Source organism: Lepidothrix coronata, unplaced genomic scaffold, assembly GCF_001604755.1.
Source record: "Lepidothrix coronata isolate B3197 unplaced genomic scaffold, Lepidothrix_coronata-1.0 Scaffold52, whole genome shotgun sequence".
Taxonomy (NCBI): Eukaryota; Metazoa; Chordata; class Aves; order Passeriformes; family Pipridae; genus Lepidothrix; species Lepidothrix coronata.
The window spans coordinates 1,349,826-1,369,728 of record NW_016690232.1 but is presented as its reverse complement, the minus strand read 5'-3'; the positions used below and the strand labels follow the sequence as shown (position 1 = coordinate 1,369,728).

General features: G+C 51.4%; 3 protein-coding genes across 3 annotated transcripts; 2 read left to right on the top strand and 1 right to left on the bottom strand.

Annotated features, from left to right (window-relative positions):
- Positions 1 to 118: 118 nt before the first annotated feature.
- CUNH1orf111 (chromosome unknown C1orf111 homolog) lies at positions 119 to 2,078 on the bottom strand. The gene is made up of 2 exons (XM_017815637.1): positions 1,120 to 2,078; positions 119 to 790 (listed from the first exon to the last, which is right to left on the bottom strand). The coding sequence occupies exons 1-2, from the start codon at positions 1,813 to 1,815 to the stop codon at positions 521 to 523; spliced, it is 966 nt and encodes a 321-aa protein (XP_017671126.1). The 5' UTR covers positions 1,816 to 2,078; the 3' UTR covers positions 119 to 520.
- Positions 1,928 to 3,882, top strand: CUNH1orf226 (chromosome unknown C1orf226 homolog). Its single transcript, XM_017815900.1, has 2 exons — positions 1,928 to 2,257; positions 2,357 to 3,882. Exons 1-2 carry the CDS (start codon positions 2,001 to 2,003, stop codon positions 2,847 to 2,849), a joined length of 750 nt encoding a protein of 249 aa, XP_017671389.1. The 5' UTR covers positions 1,928 to 2,000; the 3' UTR covers positions 2,850 to 3,882.
- Positions 3,883 to 4,997: 1,115 nt separating this feature from the next.
- On the top strand, positions 4,998 to 18,577 carry UHMK1 (U2AF homology motif (UHM) kinase 1). Its single transcript, XM_017815801.1, has 8 exons — positions 4,998 to 5,315; positions 6,483 to 6,775; positions 9,446 to 9,637; positions 10,406 to 10,500; positions 11,434 to 11,510; positions 14,852 to 14,950; positions 15,892 to 15,980; positions 16,425 to 18,577. Exons 1-8 carry the CDS (start codon positions 5,024 to 5,026, stop codon positions 16,569 to 16,571), a joined length of 1,284 nt encoding a protein of 427 aa, XP_017671290.1. The 5' UTR covers positions 4,998 to 5,023; the 3' UTR covers positions 16,572 to 18,577.
- The last annotated feature ends 1,326 nt before the right edge of the window (positions 18,578 to 19,903 follow it).

Sequence of the window (19,903 nt, the reverse complement as noted above, 5' to 3'; positions counted from 1 at the left end):
TCTCTTTCTTCTCACTGACTCTCTCTCTTTCTGTACTTCCTTCCCCCTCCATGCTGGTTGCCAGCACCAGCAGCGACATCCTCTGGCCTTGCACAGACCCCCTCCAATCTAAGCCTACTCCCCTGTGGGACCCCTGTTGTGGTGCCAGCCACAGGCTACCCATGAGAGTAAGGTGCTCTGAATACCTCTGGGAGTAGAAGGGTTTCAGTCTTCCCCTTCAGCCACTGCACAGCGCAAGCTTGTCTTAGGGCTGACCCAACAGCTTGATGGTGCCAGTGGGTTCCTGACATCTGCAGAGCTCCCCACAGAGGTGCAGAAATGCTAAGCAGCACTTTTAGGAGCTCAGGAGATTTTTGTCTGCTGGGGAAGGAAAAGTAGGGAAGAGCCTCTCAAAGGATGGCAGTGTTGCGTAGGAAGAGCAGCACAGAGGCAGGGCTGGCTGATCCTAAAAGAATTTATTCTGCCGCTGGCAGGAGCGATGGAGCAGTGCCCTCCCGTGGTGGCTGCTTGGCTGGTGGGGCTACATGGACAGCCTGGAGGCTGCAGCCTCCTGAGCCTTGAGCTCCTGCTTCCCCAGGGCATTGAGCCTGCAGTAGAACCCGTTGCAGCTGTAGCCCTCCTGGGAGCTGTGCTGGATCTGGGTCTTGACCAACCACAATGTGGGGAAGATGCGGCAACACAACATGCACTGGTAGCCACACTGGAGCACTGTCTGCCGCTGGGAAGTGGTGAGGATGTCCTGGACCATGATGCTGGCTCTGCTGCTGGCCAGCCTGTCCCTCTCAGGGGCCTAGGGGTCATCCGAGGAGTCAGAGAAGGAGCAGATGCTCTACAAGAGGTTGTCAGGCTGCTCACGCTTCTGGGGGCTGGTGTCCAGGCTGGAGGAGAGGCTACTCAGGCACTGCTGTGTTGCTTCTTTGGTGCAATGAAGTAGCTGTAAGATGAACTCCAGGACTGGTAGATGCTGTGGGTGCAGACAGGGAGCTTGCTGTTCAGCAGGACTGTGGGGCCACAGACTGCAGAGGAAAGGGCCTGCAGTGAGTCGGGGGTTCCTGTAAGAGTCTGGCCTCCACGGAGTTGGAAGCAGTGCTGGGAACCCTTCCTCTGTGTCTGTCTTCATGGGATGCGAAGGTGGTTGGCTCTGTCCCAGTACATGCCCCTGGGATGCAGAGGTGGAGTTGGGCACAGGATGCTGGTGGGCACTGAGGCCCTGGCAGCACCAGGCTTACCCAGCAGCTGGCTGGAGCCATCACATGGAGAGCCACACTGGCATGGGGGCAGCCATGGGGGGTCCAAGCTGGCACTCCTGGGGGCAGCACCCACTGCTTCAAGGAGTCCTGCTGAGAAGACATGGGGGAGAAACCAGTGTAGCTCAGAGGTGGGGTGTGACTGCAGAAACCCACTGGGTCCCCAGAAAGTACCGACTGCCACCCACCACACAGACCTAGTCTGGGCTGGGCTGAGGGAGCCTTGGTGGGGTGGCCAGTGCAGAGCCCAGGCTGTGGGTGCCCCCACTGCAGCCCCTGCAGCTTTGCCAGGGCCTGAGTGACATGACACCACATGAGTCCCATCTCCACAAGGTAGCGTGGTAGGTCCAGGCAGAGGGTTGGCAGCACACCCCACCTGGCAGTGTGGAAGGGACAGGCCTTCCCCTTGCCATTCCCTTGGTAAATGCTCTCTCTCTCTTTCTTTCCTCAACCTGCTTTCCAAGTCGTTTGGTGTCAGGTAAGAGAAGCTCTCGGTGTGTTGGCAGTGCCAGCCTGGAGCCCTGGGCTCACTGCTACCCTGTCTTGCCCCATGCTGTCCCCCATGCATGCAGCCCTGGCATGGCCTGGCTGCCCACAGCCTCTGCGAGGCTGAAGGAGCAGCCTCCCTGACCCCAAGATTGCATTCCCATGCTGCTGGCAGGCAGCTTCAGGCCAGCTGTCCTTGCTGGGATCGCCCTTCCAGCCTGGCTCACATCCCATCTCTGTTCCCTTCCTCCTCCAGTGGACCAGAGCATGTTTGAGAACACCAGCGCCAGCACGGCACCCACCCCGCGGCTGCAGCACGTCCCTTCCTCGGCGGGCACTCTGCCACAGCCCTCCCGCCCCGCCAGCAGCCAACACCTCCGCAACCTGGGCAAGGCCATGGGGGCCAAGGTGAACGACCTCCTGCGCCGAAAGGAGCCCGCCGGCCTCCCCAGCGTGGGAGCGATGGAGGCAAACGCCGGCGTGGGTGCCATGCTGGGCACAGCACAGCTGGCTGTCGAGGACGGGTGAGTGTCCTGCATTGTGCACCCCATGGCGGGGCCACTGGGACAGGCTGGAGAGGCCTCAGCATGGGGCTGTATGTGACTTTCCCTCTGTGCTTGCAGGGCTGTGGAGCTGGATGCCTTTCCCCGGCTGGACCCCCCACCCCCCATCACCAAGAAGCGGACACCACGTGCCCTGAAGACCCCGCAGGACATGCTCATTGCTCCACAGCCAGAGGAGACCAGTACAAGGATTGGCACAGAGGAGCCTCCAGAACCACCCACAGCCCACCCTGACCTTGCAGAGGAGCAGCTGGATACGGGAGACCCATCCCCTCCAGAATGCCCTGGGGCACCCAGCATGACAAGCACCCCAGAGCCCAGCGGGAACCAGCCTACTGGTGCCCTACCCGTGCCTGACCTCATCCATAAGGGCAACCAGGAGAGCCAGTGGCGAGTGGGTGAGAGGGCCACTGAGATGTCACCCCCCACAGAGAAGCCCTCACAGAAACCAAGGCTGGAGCATGAGCCACCAGGGAGCACGGGGAGGCCAGAGCCACGTACCCCTGGCTGGGAGGTGGAAGGGACCCACCCTGACTTACTGTCTTTTGAGTAGCAGTGGGGGAGCCATGACAGGGGCAGTGTGGGGGCTGGCTCTCCCAAACATGTCTCTTGCTGCCACTTGCCATTTTTGGGGTCTTTATTTTGGGAGGGGGAGCCCCAGGGTGGAAGGAGCCACTGCGTCCCCAGTGTGGGGCGTGGGGAGCTATGACAACCTACTTCTCCCCAGATTCCTGGGAGGGGCACAGCATGTCCTGCCATGCCTTTTGTGGCTTCTGCGACCCCACCCTGTTCAATGCCAAGGTCCTGTCCTGCCACGGTGTCACTACCACCCCATCTGCAGACAGGAGCCATGCTGAGCTGGGGACCAAAGGGAGGGGGGGGCAGAAGTGTCAGTCTGCCCCAACCCCATCAGCTCTGCTGGAGTGAATGTTCCACACTATTGTTCCCCATTTGTGTGCTGGCCGCCTTGGTCTAGAGGACTTCCCCAGCTTATGCCATGTGCTTGCCAAGATATTCCATCCCAGGGTGCCAGCAGGCTCACCCAGCTCTAGTGCTGGCTGCCAGGGTGCTGGGAGGGCAGAAGTGCCCAGGACCTTCTGCAGGTGATGATCCCATGGCAGTACTCTGCCCAGTGCCATGTCTCTGCAGCAGAGCCTCAGATGCAGGAGACCTGCTCACAGCACGGGCTCTGGTGCCAAGCTCCTGTGAGACCCCCTTCCCCACTTATTTCCTGGTCTCACCCCAGCCATCATGGACAGGACCGCCCTGTCCAGGCAGGCAGCCCACTCCATATGGGCCAGTGTCACTGATGTCAGCGATGTCTTTGCAGGACACAAGAAGCCACATGGTTCTCTGATACTGCTCTATGAGTGTTACCCCATGGATTACAGGAGGGTTAGCCAGCCTGTGGACCCCAGGGCCAGTGCAAGGAAGCAGTTATGAGATGGAACTTTTTGCTTGGAGCTTTTATGTATACCTTTACCACAAAAGTGGCTTTGAGAAGAAAAGCTCCAAAGCCCAGATTTGGGCTGGAGGAGGCAAGGAGCTCATAGGTGGGCACTTCTGCTTGCAGCTCCTTCTGGGCCATGCAGAGTGGCTGGACTGAAGAAATATCTTCTACCACCCGAAGCCAGGTTGTACCACTGAAGGAGGCTGTGAGCATTTGTGATCCCTTTGCCTTGGGAGCAGCCACCCATCTCCTTGCTGTTGTCATGGTGGTGCCATGATGATGCTGGGGTTCTGAAGCTCGGCCCTGGGAAAGCCCTGCTCAGGAGCAAAGGGGATACAGAAATGCACAGAGCCTGTGGCTGGTGCTCAGGTGTGTTCAATGTGATCACACTGTGCATGGCAGGTGCCATCCCAAACAGGAATCTGTGTATGTGTATTTGTGTGCTGCCCAGACCTGTGCTACACTGTAGGTGTTGATGGAAACCAGGCCTTGTAGCCCTTCTCTGAGGAACCAGCATCTTCCATTGCTGCGATCCCAAAGGAACCTTCCCCTTAATGGAAGGGTCATCACACTCACCGCCGGTCCAGTACTTCTATTTATGTTGTCAGGAGGTGTGTGTTGCTTGGGACAAAAGATACAGATTGCACAATAAATTTTTTTTTCTTTCTTACCCACTGACATGTGGCAGTCCCTTGATGGGCAGGGACCCCCTGCACCAGCCTGGCACCTGCACAGGAGATCACTATCCCGGGAGACCGGTCCGGTGGAGAGCCGGGGGGCGTTGGGGGAGTTTGGCGGTGCCCGGGCTGAGAGGGGAACGTGGCTGCCCTGCTGTGCTTGGCATTGAGAGGACGGGAGCCCTAGCTGGTGTCTGGGATGAGGAGATGTGAGCCGGGGGGTACTGAGGATGCTGGAGCCCGCTTGTACCCGGTCTGAGGGGACCAGACCCCGGGAGTGCTGAGGGCTGCAGGGACGGCACTCCGGGGGTACTGAGGGTCTGTGAGGAGCTACTTAGGGTGCTGGAGACCGCCTGTGCCCCGGCCGAGGGGCCCAGACCCCGGCCCGTGCAGGGGCTGCTGAGGGGCCCAGCCCGTTCCGGGCGGACGGGCCGCGCCCCCTGCCCCGCCCCGCTGGGGGCGGTGCCGCCGGCGGTGCCGCCCCGTTTCCGGTGCCATGGCGGCCGGAGCGCGGCCGCGGCCGGGGACGGGGCCGGGGCGGCCCGCGGGGCAGCGGCGGAGCGGCGGCGGCGGGATGGCGATGTGAGGCGGCGCGGAGCCATGTCGGGGTGCGCGTGGGGCGCGGCGCCGCCGCTGCTGGAGGCGCTGGGCCGGCTGTGGGAGGTGCAGGCGCCGCTGGGCAGCGGCTCCTCGGCCTCGGTGTACCGGGTGCGCTGCTGCGGGGACCCGCGGGCCCCCCCCGGCGCCGTCAAGGAGTTCGTGCCGCCCCCGGGGCCGCGGCCCGGCCCCGCTCGCCGCCCCGGCGCCCGCCCGCCCGCCGCCGACTGCGCCGAGTACGGGTTCCGCAAGGAGCGCGCCGCGCTCGAGCAGCTCCGCGGGCACCGCAACATCGGTAACAGCCCCGGCACCGCGACCCGGGCACCCCAATCCCCGCACTCGGCAATCCCCACGCCCCGGCACCCCAACCCCGGCACCCGACATCCCCCGCCCCTCGACCCCCCGCCCCGCAGCCCGGGCACCCCCCGATCCTCCCTCGGATCGCCAAACGCCTCTTCTCGGGGACCCTCGCGGGCACCCTCTGTCCTTATAGCCCCCACCTCTGCCCACCCAGGGCAAACCCCCAAGCCAACCCCTCCAGCCAGGGAGGGGAACCCCCAACTCCTTTGGGAATACGGACATCCTCGCCCCCAAGCCCACCCCCGCTGGCAGGGCATTTTGTTTTTTGGGTTGGCACCCCTGGGTGGGCAGGTTTGAGGGCCCTCAGCCTGGGTGCCCCAAAGCAGCCTCGCTGTGGTGGGTGCTCCTGGTACCTCAACCTGGACACGGGGTGTGCAGGGGATGGATGTCCCCAGGGTGGGCAGGGGAGACAGGCATCACCCTTCGTGTGGGCAGAGAGGGTCACTGCAGGCAGGGCACCCCTGAGTCCTCCTTTGGGCAGGGTGCCAGAGCTGCCCTGGCAAGAGCCATGCTGCCTGTGGGGCAGCAGTGGGACAGTGTGTGCCTGCTGGCCTGCCTGGTCTGGGCTGGAGCTCCTGGGCTGCCTCCACAGGTGGGAATGAGCTTGGGAAGGGAGGAAGCCTGTGTATTTGAGGTGGCTGCTGGAAGCGCCCTAGTTCACCCACTGATGCTATTTTTTTGTTGGTACGAAATATTTTTTAATGCCATAGTGTGCCTGGACACCCAGACAGAGCTTGGGTCCCACTGTGCAAGATTCATCACAGGAAAGAGATTAGCATGTCTCAAAAAGAGTGGTGCTACATCCAGTTTGCCCCCCTGCTTATCCATGTCCCAGATTGTCCTGAGCAGGAGCACCCAGCCTTGTCTCTTTAGCAAAGCCTGGTGGGGTGTTGTGAGACTGGCCTGTCCTCTGAAGCCCCTAGAGGTGACAGTGCTGGTTTTCCCTTGCTGCTTCCCTCCGAAGCATGATTCTCCATCCCTCTGAACATCACCCGTTACAAAACAGCTGGGCTGCCCCCTGCAGCTGTGGTGGTGTGCAGCGGTGGAAGGGGATGACCGATGGAAGGGGATGATTGATGCCTGTCGCTGTGTCTCACTGCAGTGACTCTGTACGGCGTGTTCACCAACCACTACTCTGCCAACGGCCCGTCTCGCTGCCTGCTGCTGGAGCTGCTGGACATCAGTGTGTCCGAGCTGCTGCTGCACTCCAGCAACCAGGGCTGCTCCATGTGGATGATCCAGCACTGCGCCCGAGATGTTCTGGAGGCCCTGGCTTTCCTGCACCACAAAGGCTACGTGCACGCAGACCTCAAGCCACGCAACATCCTGTGGAGCGCAGAGGAGGAGTGCTTTAAGCTCATTGACTTTGGACTTAGCTTCAAAGAGGGGAATCAGGTTTGGAATGTGCTACTCTTGAAGCAGATGGCTCTGTGTTGTGTGGCTCTGTGATGCTTTCAGGTCATGAGTGTAAGACTTGACGTGACCTGATCAGAGTAGCTGAGCTGGTGCTGAGGGTTAGCCTGGAAAAGGCTAAAATGTTGTCTGGCCCCAGAAACAGAAGCTCATGTTCCCATCTCCTTGCATGTCTCTGGTTTCTGCTGATGGCTTAGCCTTTGTGCTACAAATTCCAGAGTTAATGATGCACTGAGAAAAGTGGTGTCTCAGCTTCTTGGGAAGTTTGCTAGTTTTTGCATGGTCAGACCAGTGGGAGCACCCAGAAATGCAGAATTTGCTTTTATCATCCCTTATCGTGGGTAGTAGGAGTCCAGGCTTCACCATTAGCTTCCCCAATCAATTGTGTTATCTCTGACAGTTTCTTTCGAGCCCATGCTCTGGTTGTGGGTGGGCAGTGTCTGTTCTTTACTGACATGGACAATCTCTGCCTGTTCTACTCTGCTTCTCTCATTTGCTGAGCTTTCTCTGTCTTCTTGCTGTCACTTTTTCGTTTTGGTGATACTGAGTTTTCTAAGTTAGTTCTTGTCCATTTTATTCTCTTCCATGGCTTCTCATGGAAGCAGAGAGCCTCGGGAGGTTCTGCTGTGGGCTTGAGAGAGCTTCCTTTCACCCCTCCCTCTCTCAGTAAAGCTTTTCCATCAGGTAGCCTCATAGAACATTTGCCTGTGATCATTGGGTGATGGATGGTAAGTCCAGTAAGCGAGCTTTAATTTTTTTGTTCAAACTTTGTCCTGGCTTGTCCCCATTCCATGCACGCTTCTCTTTTAGAGGTTTTAAATTAATAGACTTTTTTTATACTGGTTTACCTGGTATTAACAGTACAGCTCACTGATTGTGAATATCAGAGGGTTGTGTGGATGACCTGTCTGAATTCTTTGGTACAGGAGCTGTTTTTAATGTTTGGGCTTCTTAATTCCTCCATGTTGTCTTCAGTTCTCCCACGTTCTTGGCTGAGTTTGTGTTGGTAATCTGTTGCTGTCTATCAGCAAAATACATGCTCCTGGTGTCCTGTGTCTAATACACATATTTTTATTTAATTCAGGTCTGTGTTTTGCTGCTTGCTCTGTGAGTTGCTTTGTAATAGGTAATCAGTTGTTTTATTTGCTTCCATGGTTCCTTCCAATCTGCTTTCTTTGGGCTGAGTTTCCTTTGCCCTTTCTCACAAACACAGTGGCTGCGTGGGGTGAACTGTCTGACCCTGCTTTGCATGTGCACCAGGTATCAGCGTCTCCTCCCACCCCTGCCTCGGGCAGCAGCCTACATGCATGATTTCCTTATCTGAGTCAAAGACCATGCTACTTTTATGTATGACAGTCCTGCCAAGCTTATCCTTATGTCAAGTTTCCTGCCATTACTGTTTTAACAGAGAATGGCTGTACATACAGCAAGGTCTCAACCACTTGCAGCTCTCAAAATGCTTTAGGTTGTAGGAGTGACATTCCATCTCGCTCTTTTCCCTGGTGCCATTGACCATGGTGTTTTCTTTATCTCCGAATGTTTTTTGGTGGGGCTGCCAAATTGCTGCTTTTGCCATGCTGGAGGTTCTGCTCCTTGCTGATAGGAGGAGGGACACTGATGAGCAATTTGTGTATTTTTTATTTATTTTTTTTAGAGTTCGTAAACCACTTTTGAGCTCTGTTGCTGGAAAATGTTTTCCGTAAAGTGTATTTTCAGTCAGAGAACCAGATAATCTTGGTTTGACTGTATTATCCTGGTAGGAATTCCCAATCCTGTGCCTTATCCAGGAAGTAAGCTTGCATATTCTTCTGTCATTCTCTGAGTGTAAAACAAGCCCTCCCATGTTAAAAAGACGCAGCATGCAGTTTGTCTTTGTACACTTGGCTGGACAAAGCCACAGCTGACTGACCGGGTATTGCCTGAGAGCGCGAGGCTGGACTGGAGCCTTCAGAGCAGCCCCTCCAGCCAGCACTTGTGTGGTTCTACAATTTCCTGTTTTCTTTGAAGCAGGCAGTGTATGGGCATTTTCTTCTGCTGTGCCAGCCACGGCAGCTGGGCAGGTATTGATTGCTGCAGCACTTGAGGCTGTGAGGGGGAGAAGGAAGAGGTGTGTGGGAAGTGCCTTTGATAATTTCCTTGTCTGAGCATTAGGTGCCTGCTTCGTTCTTTTAACATTTTGTTCCAGAGAACATCAGCACTTGAATGATGGCAGCAGTTACTGATCCTCGCTGCTCAGATAGGGCTGTTTGTGCTCTCACGCAGCCGATGTGGGAGCGCAGTGTGGGTGTTCGACTCTTATCCTGAAATTTCTAGCGTCTTCTGTGCTTAGGAGAGGCTAAAGGGCCAGTCTGCAATGACATCCAGCCTCTTCCTCCCAGCAGTGCTGTTTTTCAGAGAGGGCAGATGTTAGTGGGATGCCTGCTGTTTTGCTGGGAGATGTTTTCTTTTCCAGATAGTCTTGTTTTTTCCTCGGCACAGCAGTATAGAGAGTTGAACTCCCTGCCTTGCACAAGGCTGTACAATGCTCTCTGTCAACTTGGCAGTAGTATTTCGGGGCCCCATTTGGAAGGATAGCTGTGAAATGATTTAAGGATAGAGTGGAGAACATGATTCTGGAAAATTAACTTTTTCTGTGTGTTTGGTCTCCCGTAGGATGTGAAATATATTCAAACAGACGGGTATCGGGCTCCAGAGGCAGAACTGCAGAACTGCCTGGCACAGGCAGGGCTCCAGAGTGAGACAGAATGTACCTCTGCTGTGGATCTGTGGAGTCTGGGAATTGTTTTACTGGAAATGTTCTCAGGAATGAAACTGAAACATACAGTCCAATCTCAGGAATGGAAGGTGAGTGAGAGAGAGCTGCTGAGAGCATTCTTGCTTGCACCAAACAAGTCCTTGTTCATAACCTGGATTTGTGAGGTAGCACCTGGCAACTGGATAGTGTTTCCAGGATGTTTCTCTAATCCTATTGCTTTGAGGATTAAGGTTCCAGAGCCTTAAAGACACACCTGTCCTGTGGGACTGGCATCTCTGAATGCTGCCTGTGTTCAGGTTACTGAAAGGTGAGGGTTCCAGGAGTCTGTATTTGGAGCCTGTGTCTTGCCTAGATTTGGTAGGCAAGTTGTCCTGGTTGTTGTGGCACAGGAGGAAGAAAAAAATCAATGACTGATGTTTGTCAGCTAGTTCAACAGCACAATGACAGAGGAATTATTTGCTGATTTTAGTTTAATTTGGGGATCTTTTTGTAAGTCTATATCCTGAGAAAACAAGAGGAAGTCTCTGTGTTGTGAGCTTGTCCTCTGTTTTGTATGAAATAACCTTGTTTTATGTTACCCTTCCCAGTAAGAATATCCTTTCAGCATCATAACCTCCACAGTCACAGCAAATTTTCCTGCATATGGAAATTTCCAGCTTTTGCACAGGCAAATGAGAAAAGCTTCATTTGATGTGAGCCTGCTAGTTTAACATGTGAGGCTTGGGCATTGGGGATGTCTCACAAAACCCCACAGTACTACAGCCTTCTGCCATCCAGTTCAGAAAATGGTGGGATATTGCAAGCTTTGCACTGGTCTGGTTTTTACCTCCCTAATCACTGTTTCTTTTTCTTTACAGACAAACAGTTCTGCCATCATTGATCGTATATTTGCCAGTGAAGGGGTGGTTAATTCAGCCATTCCAGCTTATCACCTCAGAGACCTTATCAAAAGGTATCTTATCATATTTGCCTACTGGTGCTTAAAGATGTGCTCTGTAAAGTCAAGCCTGTAGCCTTGCTCTTGGCAACTTAGAGCCTACACTTAACACTTTCTTTTTTTTTTTAAATCTCCCACTGTACTCATAAGGAGCGCAAGCATTATCAGAGATGTTTTGGTTTCTCTGATTTTGGCACAGTTTGGAGTTAGTATGTAAAGAGTATCAGTCATGATGTTGATCATTTGCTCTTTCAGTGCTTAGCACTTAAAGCCAAGAGGTTATATTTGGAGAATACTGAAGACCTTGCTGCTTTGGGGGAGTGTTGTCAGAAACGAGGGAGAGGGGCAAAAAGTGCTGCTGTCTGCTGCTCTCAGGATTCAAATGCACTTGTGAAACTCTGCTGAGAAGTCTGCCAAGGGGATTGTTTTCGCTGTTCTGTGACTGTGTTCTGAGGCTACAGAGTGAATGAGGACACAACTGGGCAGAAATAGTATTGGGAGCCACTGGTAAAGCTGAGTAGGGCATGTTCTCAGGCAAGCCCTGGGCTATTAGCTGCTTTGAATCCCATTTGTGGAAAGATGTGGGAGCACCTTGGAGTGTGATAACTTTCATGAGACTGCATGCATGCCTGAGATGTGGGCTGAATGGCCTGGGGAGGTCAAGCTGGAACATGCTGTGTTCCCTGTAAACTTGTAAGTGAGCAACTTCCATTTTCTGGTGCTGAGAGACATCAAGAAGGAAAACCTGCTCTGCCATATACCCAAAATGCTTTCAGGGGATCCTTCTGGTGTGCTTCAGCTGTGGGTTGGAAGGTGTGCTTCTCACTCTTCTCTTTGTACCATAACCACCCCAAAAATATGGTACTCCTCTGGGCTGGCTTCCACTGAGTGCAATTTGTCTGTGCAGGAATGTCCCATGCAAGTACATAAGTGTGTCTTCTCTTCCAGCATGCTTCATTGTGACCAAGGCAAGCGAGCCTCCGCTGAGAAGGCTTTATGCAGCCCGTTCTTCAGCATTCCCTTTGGTAAGCTGTGTGTGTCGCTCCTGCTCACGGCTCTCAGCATGTGCTGGAAGCAGCGCAGAGTCCAGTTCAGCTGTTGTTTCTGGTTCAGGCCTCATTGCTGCTGCTCTGTGGCTCTTCCCAGCCCTCCATGGTACCGCAGCAGGCAGGTCAGAGTGATGCCTGTGCTCTCAGTGCTGCCCTGCCTCTCCAGCCCCGTGGGCTGTCACTATTCCCTGGTTGGACTCCCATTAAATTCTGACTAAGAGGGTATTGGCAGCAGAATTCATCTGAGGGGACAGAAATAACCAAGATATTTACCTAATATTGTGACCATTGAGGTGCTTTTGAAGAGTGAAATGCTATTTATGGTGAGTGGATGGGTTTTCTTATGCCAAGCGTTTCCCAGTTGAGAAATAGCCAGGAATGTGAGTGACTAAGGCAGTGACTGGTGGTGGCATGTGCTGCTGCCTCTGCATAGGTCAGACAGTCCCAGTGTGTTCTCAAGGTGCGAGTCTTTTTTGCAGTGACTGGCCTGCCTGTTCTGGTGCCTGTGTGGCAGGTCACGGACAGATGTCACTGTCACTTTCATCTGACCCTTAAATTTAGTGAAATAGAGGTGTTTCCTCAGAACCTCCCCATGTGGGTTGCAGGTGGTCAGCAAAAGGTGGGCTGAGATCTCCCTGTTTTCTGTTCCAAAAGCAACACAGTAGCATTCTCCGGAGCTTGTCTTCTTTCAAGAACACCAGTGAAGAGCTCTGCATCCAGCTTTTCTGCAGCATAAATTAATGCTTCAGGCATCCAGCTTCTGGCTGGGCTAGGAGTTCCCCTGGAACCTTAGCCCTGCTTTTCTTAAGCTCCTTGCTGTATCTTGCAGTAAAGATCACTAAGTGTTGCTTCTTATAGATACTGATATTTCTGGGTATTAGGCAAAGGTAACAACTCATTCCTGTTTTCAAACTTCACTTGCATCTCAGAAACTGGGACTGTTGTAATCAAAGCTGCCTTCCATGGCTGAACCTTGCAGCCAGTAGTGCTTTAGAGCAGAGGGAACAGTGTATTGGCAGTGCTTTCTGATCTAGTTTTAAACACACAGACTTCTAATTGTACTGAGGAAGGTGCTTCTGTGGTTAGTGCTATGAGTTTATATGAGAGCTTCCATTTTTCTTAGTTCTCTTTGCTGGTTCTTTTCTTTGCCAAACTTGTGCTTATGCTTGTCTGCACAAAGAACCATTTACTGTTGCTTTCCTAGCAAGTCAGAAAATGATCTGTCATTGCCTTTCACTTGGACACAGCTTTTCTGTTTAGAGCAAAGACAGATAAGAATGGCTTTCCTTGTCATTTACAGCCAAGTCTTGACTTTCCAGTTCATCAGCTCCTTTCCTGTGTTGTCAGTGTGGTTGCTGTCACCTGGCATTTGAAGAGGAGCAGAGGGACTGGGTAGAAAGTACCTCCTAAAGCAGAAGAGTATTGCAAGAAATGTGTTTGTCACTTGGGTACAAGAATACCAGATGGCTCTGAATTCTAAGTATTGCTTTGTTTCCCCCTCTGAAAAAAGACATATGAAATGAAGGACAAATTTACTTTAGTGTCTGTTTCTTCTTCTGGGTAGCAAGTGACAGGACAAGAAGAAATGGCCTCAAGTTGTACCACAGGAGGTTTAAATTGGATATTAGGAAAATTTTCTTCACTGAAAAGGTTGTCAAGCATTGGAACAGGCTGTCCAGGGAAGTGGTAGAGTCACTATTCCCAGAGGTATTTAAAAGAAGTATAGATGTGGCATTTGGTGGTGGACTGGGGACATTTGGTGGTGAACTTGGTAGTGCTGTGTGGGACTTGATCTTACAGGTCATTTCCATACTAAATGATTTTGTGAATAAAAGGGGCAGCATGTAAGACCAAGGTGACACTTAGATGTTCTTTCAGTCTCCAGTTCATCTGCTGTCTCTTGGTTGAAAATAGTCCTGTGGAAGAATGGTCCTCAAAGTTCACTTGGAACTGGAATATGCCTGGTTATCTGAAGGCAGCACTTTTCTTCAAAGGGCTGCCCTGAGTGATTGCTGGCATCGTCTAGACTGTAAGGCCTTTCATACTCTAAGCTTTTCACAAGGGCTTTTCCTTGTCAGGCAGGAGGAGATTTACAACGTCTGTGCTTGCCTTGCATCTTTTCTTGGACTATGAGATCAACATCTTCTGTCTGGGCCTAGTGAAGATGTCAGCTCCCTCATATGCATTATGTGCTTAGCTTGGAAAAGTATTTCCTAGGAAATAATAGCCCACTTCCCAAACGTGGTTAGAAGGCTCAGGCTGGAGAATTGAAGCCATTTCCCTTTTCTGTCCCCTCTCACTGTCAAGTGGGAGAGCTTTGAAGTACTGCTATTGTGTTCAGCTGCTGTAGCTGCCAAAACAAATAAACACATTAACACTCTCTAAGTACTGCAAGTTGGGCTTCCAGATCTTAAATTCATGAGTGGCCTGCCAGTTCTGCCCAGGAACTGCGAAATCAAGCTTTTTTTCTTGGAGAAGTGACACTGTCCCTGCAGCTTTGAGTTTATAGAGGATATCCTCATTTTTGCCATTAGCCTTTCCACCTTGACTGTTTCCTTCTCCCACAGTGGTATCTATACTACACTGTTCTGGGCTGCTTGTCTTCTAGAGCCAAGTGCCCTAAGTGTTTTATTTCTGCTCCTATGAAGTTGTTCACAGGATCACTGCTCCCCCACCTTGTGGCCATGCCTGATTCTACAGCACTGCATTATTTAAATAACCAAATAGTTTTCCCCACTTCTGTTGCAAGATTGTATGGTGGTCTTCAAAGCAGTGGATTGCAGTTGGTTTTTGAAGAGGGTAGGTTTACATGGTGTTCAGGGAAAGATATTCTAGGGAGATCTGAGGCCTGTGCCTTAGTATGATTTAAGAATTGGAGTTACAGAAGCTGGCCAGCCTTTTTTCAGCTTGTCTGTTAGCAGTAACAGGAGAGGCGAGTTGCAGAGTAGTTCTTTCATCTTCTCACATCTCCACATATATGGGGTAGTTTGTTCAACGAGCGTAGCTCTTGAGGTCACATCAATTTCTGAGACTGAGCTAAGTAGACACAACTCTAGTCTTCATTTAAAGAGCAATTTCAGGTGCTGGCCTCAGAATAATTGCAGAGTGCACTGAACCCATTGGAAGAGTCTCTCAGTGCACAGGTGAAGATAAGTTGGAAACAGAGAATACAGACTGTAAATGCAGGTAATGGAGCAGAGAAGCAGAACTGTACTGCAAGGAGCAGTGAGTGCTTGTGTATCATAATGCATTTTGAGTCAACTTCCTGTTTTCTTTTCCTTTGATTTCTTTTCTTTAATTCTTTGGATGCCAAACAGCTCCCCATATCGAAGATTTGGTGATGCTCCCCACGCCTGTGCTGAGGCTGCTAAATGTTCTAAGTGATGCTTCTCTGCAGTGCGAAGAAGAATATGAAGGTTGGTGCAAGCCATGCAGTTCCCATGTAGCAATGTTGTCTTACAGACTCTGTTTTGTTTGCCTCTGGGGATGTGAGAGCAAGCAGGTGAGCAATTAATAGGCTCAAGAACAGTAAACAAAGAGCTGCTCGGCTGAGATTTGGTACCAAGTGGTTCAACTGCACCAACAGAGAATAGACTAAAAGACTGAGAGAGAAAGCAGAGATTGTAGGAATTTCTTGAAGGATCCCAAATTTAAAAACAAACAAACAAAAAGTTTATTTTTATTTTCTTCTTTGTTTAAATGCCTGCAGACTTCTTTGTGTGTTTGTAGCTCTGAGCTTCCACTGGACATGTACAGGACTCTGGAGTTCAGTAGCACACATCCTTAAAAAATTGCTAATGAACTTATCCAAGATCTCAGCAGAGAACTGAAATATCTCATTGGAGTTCTTAAACTGTGGTAGATGGCCAGGCATGTTGGTGGAATTTGCATTTCTGCTTGCTGTCAAATCCATGTGAGTGGCAAAAGCTAGAGAGCTCTGGGAATACAAGTTTAAAGGCCAGGTTCTGCTCACACAAAGAAGGGCTTGTGGCAGCTACTTTAGTTCCCCTCCTCCCAGTGCCATAGCAGGCACTCGTAAATCCCAAATGTTTTAGCTACTGGAAGGCCAGTCTTTGTGTGCAAGGAAGAGCACTGTTCATGTGCTTCAAACCCTGCTCATGGAGGTTCACTGCCTGCAGGTCTGTGTTCCTGAGCCTCAGTTCAGACACTTCCATCTCATTACGTGGCCATTAAGCAGCATAAGCTTCTGCTGTGGCACTTCATGCTTGTTTATTTTAAATTGAGAAGAAAAAGCTATGTGTTGACTAAGTGTTCTTGATGTGTTATCTCGCCTTCATTTGTTTCTTGGCTCGTCCTAGTTTGCAAGTGAAAGACAACCAACTCTTTCCTTTCTTAGATATCCTGGAAGACATAAGGGAGGAGTGTCAGAAGTATGGACCGGTGGTTTCCTTGCTTATTCCAAAGGAGAATCCTGGTAAAGGCCAAGTAAGTGAATGGAGGGAAGAGGCTGTGTATTCCTACATGCACTCCATGTGCTGCAGGACTGCTGCTCAGTGGCTGATGGAAGTGCTAAAAATAAATGGCTATTTTGAAGGACAGCACAGGTTCCTTCCTAGTTACATAAGGTTGCCCAAACAGCTTTAGCAGGGGGGCTGGGATATGAGATGGAAGTGTAGAAGCTAATGGGTGGGAGAGGAAATGTTGAGGATGTAGAGCATTATCATACTTTCTCCCACCTTACCAAATGAGGAGTAGGAGGTGAAATTCCAATTCAGAGAAGCAGCTCTTTCCTTTTTAGCTCCAATGCTCTGTGCTCAGCCAAGGATGGAGGGGAAGAATTTGTTCAGGGATGGTTTTCCCAGCTGCGGGGTGGGAGGGAGTGAGTGGCATGGAGCACTGGAAGTCCTGTTTCTCCTCTCTCTCTTTCAGGTCTTTGTTGAATATGCAAATGCTGGTGATTCCAAAGCTGCCCAAAAAATGCTGACTGGAAAGATTTTTGATGGCAAGTTTGTTGTGGCTACGTTTTACCCACTGAGTGCCTATAAGAGAGGATATCTGTACCAAAACTTGCTGTAGGCAGTAGCAACAATCAGGAGAGTTGTCTTGCTCCTCTTCCTCACATGTTTTAAAGTTGAATGTGCAAAAGATCTTCCTAGCCCTGCTTTCGAGTCATCTGTGAAGGAGAGATGCGAAGGACTTGAATGGGCTTTGAAACCTTTACTGCTGCTTTGTGATGTGCCGAGGAGGCCGGGATGGCTTTCAGCGTGTGCCTGTGTGTGTGTTGTGCTTGCTCATGTGCAGGGGGCGTGTGGCTCTGCCCTGGTGGGCGCTCGCGTGGCAGGAGCGGTGACGGTGGGAGCCCGGCAGGCCGAGCAGACCTTGGCAAGCTCTCTTCAGTGATTTGCAGTGAGATCAAAGTCTTGGCCTTAGCACTGGACTTGGCTCTAGGGAGAGAGTTTCTCTGTTAAGCTTTCCTATAACTCCAGTGCTGGGGAGGAAGAAGAGGAGGAAGGCTTCCCCGCTTTTTGTTGATATCTATAATAAATAAAGAAGCAAAAACAGCATCCTCTCTAAAGCAGACCAGGAGGACTTTTGAGTCCTCTCATCACATAGAGCAGAGGGAGGCTGTGAAATTGGATCTGCTGAGCCTATGGGGTTGCCCTGTCACCGTGAGCCAAGCAGAGTCATCCAGCTGACCTGGCACAGACATCTGTGCTGAGGCAATGAGAGGTGGGTGACAATGCCTGTGGGGAGCTGAGCTTGCTTGTATGCCTGGGGTGGGCTGGGACTGGTGGTGGATAGCAGGTCAGAGCAGTGGCAGCCTCAGTCCCCACACAACCTGTAAGCACTTTGTAGCCTGAGGTGATGTGAAAACCCTGCCATGTGGAGTCATCTTTCTAGCACATACCCTGTGCTGGCACTGATGCTCCCTAGCTCTGATGCCAAATCATCTGTAATATGTAAGCATCTTTAGGTGATGTTTTTGGAAAGGAGTGCTACAGCACGCAGTATTCTTTGTCTCAGCAGGACTCCTGCCCTGCGAGTCTTATAAGAACAAATATTTGTCTGTTGTAGGTCCCATGCTTGGCTTTTCTGTGATGTGCGTTTTGGTTTTGCATTAACCCATTAGACTTGTAGATTAGAAGCACTGACACTTTTGGTCCTTCATAGGTTACACAAAGGGCCTGAGGCAATCTGAGATCCTGTATGGAAAGGGCTTAATCAGTCATCAGACTTGACTGGCCAGGAGAAGGTCTTTCCCACTGTCAGGGACAACAGCCATGTGCTTTTGGGGAAAAAGCACTGGGCCAGGAGCATCGCTGCTCCCCCCAGAGCACGCTTTGGTCATGTGGCTGCAGTGCTCAGGCAGACACTGCACAGCTGCTGGTGTGGGGTTGGCAGTGACTTGTTTCCCAGGGGTGTCCAAACCTGTAACCCAGCAGAGCCTTTCCCTGCAGGGTAGGCACTTTGCTCCTGATGAGCACAGGGTGAAACAGCCCTGCTTAGAGGGTGACCAGCTTGTGGCTGGTGGTGGCTTGTGACCCTGGTACCAGTTTTAGTGAGGAGGAGAGCCCTCCTGAATTCTTTTCTCCAGCTGAAATACTTGTGGGCAGCTGCCTGAACCATCCCTGACCTTCCCTGGAATAATACCTGAATTACCTTGCAGTTTACTGTTTGCATCTTGCAGATGCTGGACTTGCTGGAATTCTGCACTTAAAAGTTCCTGTTGATTTTTTGCCCTGTGTGTGGTGTGTCAGAAGATCTAATGTCTGTAGCATTTCACAAGTCTGAGTTCCTCTCTGTGCTGGTGTGTAGTCCTGTCTACTGTGGCCCTTCCCAAACTCCCCCTGAAAGGACCAATCTCTGAATTCTTCTATTGCCTTTGAGATGGTGGGCTTGCCAGGGAAAAAAAAAAATGCCACAATGAGTTTTAAGGTGTGATTTGCTGATCACATTTCTCTGGGAATGATGCTATTTTGGTGTACATAGCTGTTAACCAGCTTTGGGGTGTGTGATTCATTGCTTTTAATTTAACTGTCCTTGCAGTGAAGCACCTTTTAGTGTCTGGGAGGAACTGGATGATTAACTGGGTGAGGGTTTTTCCTGTGTGAAGAGCAGTGTTTAAAGTATTGGTAGGCATTGACTGACTGCCTCAGCTCTGCATTGTTGCTGTCCCTGAGGGGCTGAGCCAGGGGTCAAAGCACTTTGGCCCAGACTTACACATGTTGAATGCCATCGTGTCAGCAGCATTAAGCTGGCAGGAACAAACATGAGAGTTCCTGCCCTGCTGAGTGCCACCCACGTGGGGACACAGGGAGCTCCCCTGGGTGCTGTCACCTACAGCAGTACCAGTACAGGGAGATGTTGAGGTGCAGGTGCAGAACTTGAATGTGTTTTAAGTTCTCACATGCATTTCTCTAGGACTGTGAGCTGCTCTGTCATCTTTCAAGCATATCTCTTTTTCAGTCAGAATTATGCTTTGGGATTTTCAACAAAAGAGCTGTGCCAGGATTAATCTTTAGAGAGGAGCTACAGCCTGTTCCTGCAGCATGGTAGAGCTCCTCCACTAGAGTTTGGATGGGGTTTTGTTCAGCTGCTTTAATAGGACCTACATGAATCCTCCAGATGCAAACTTCTGCTATCAGGTCTTTTTCTCCTGATGTTCATTGACCAGGCTTGAGCACTGAGCTGGGCAAAAAACCCAGAGCTGCTTTTCATTTTCCTTCTGGCGAGAGCTGAAGTTGCTGATCTCTGTCCTGTCACTGGATCCACCCCTCTGCAGGCTGTGGGGTACAGGGAGATTTCGATGCATTTTGTTGTTATTCCTCACCCTCTGCCTTCAAAGACTTTCTCCCAAGATGAGGCTTACTCTAGTGTCTCAGCAACCTAGTGGTGGCTTGGCTAAAACCTGTGAGTTTCTTAACTCTAGATTGTATCTCAAGTGTGAGTGGTGATTCAGTCCAAGGTGTCTGTCGTGGCATGTGCCTGGATGGGCCTGGCTTTCCTTGTCTCTAGATTACTGCCTGCTTGAGGTGCAGAAGTGTTGAGGCTTTCCACTCAGATGCTTGCTGGGTTTCCTGGTCTGTGCTGCTCCCTCTCACTAGCCCTTGGTGTAGCACCGACCTATGTAGTCCTACCTTAGTCGTAGGGTAACTGGTGTTTAAGTCACTGGCCAAAGCACAAGTCAGCTCTGATTTTAGCTGTATTCCTAATTTTATTCTCAATGGTCTTCAGCCTCCTAACAACATAGCCTAACAACGGGCACCGTGTTGCACCCGGGTTGTCTTTCCAGAGGGTTCAGTACACTTCCTCCTGCTGTGCCGGATCCTGTAACCACGTGCCTCCCTTCGGGTTAGATGTCAACTGTTGTATCCCATCATGCACCCTTGCTGAGCAGATGTGTGCTT

Bases quoted from the DNA above. Each gene is read 5' to 3' on its own strand.
- UHMK1 (XM_017815801.1), top strand. From the start codon at position 5,024: ATGTCGGGGTGCGCGTGGGGCGCGGCGCCGCCGCTGCTGGAGGCGCTG. The intron at 5,316-6,482 runs GTAACAGCCCCG...GTCTCACTGCAG, and splicing joins CCGCGGGCACCGCAACATCG to TGACTCTGTACGGCGTGTTC. The intron at 15,981-16,424 runs GTAAGTGAATGG...TCTCTCTTTCAG, and splicing joins AGAATCCTGGTAAAGGCCAA to GTCTTTGTTGAATATGCAAA.
- CUNH1orf111 (XM_017815637.1), bottom strand. From the start codon at position 1,815: ATGCATGGGGGACAGCATGGGGCAAGACAGGGTAGCAGTGAGCCCAGG. The intron at 791-1,119 runs TGAAGACAGACA...GATGACCCCTAG, and splicing joins CCAACCACCTTCGCATCCCA to GCCCCTGAGAGGGACAGGCT.
- CUNH1orf226 (XM_017815900.1), top strand. From the start codon at position 2,001: ATGTTTGAGAACACCAGCGCCAGCACGGCACCCACCCCGCGGCTGCAG. The intron at 2,258-2,356 runs GTGAGTGTCCTG...CTGTGCTTGCAG, and splicing joins CAGCTGGCTGTCGAGGACGG to GGCTGTGGAGCTGGATGCCT.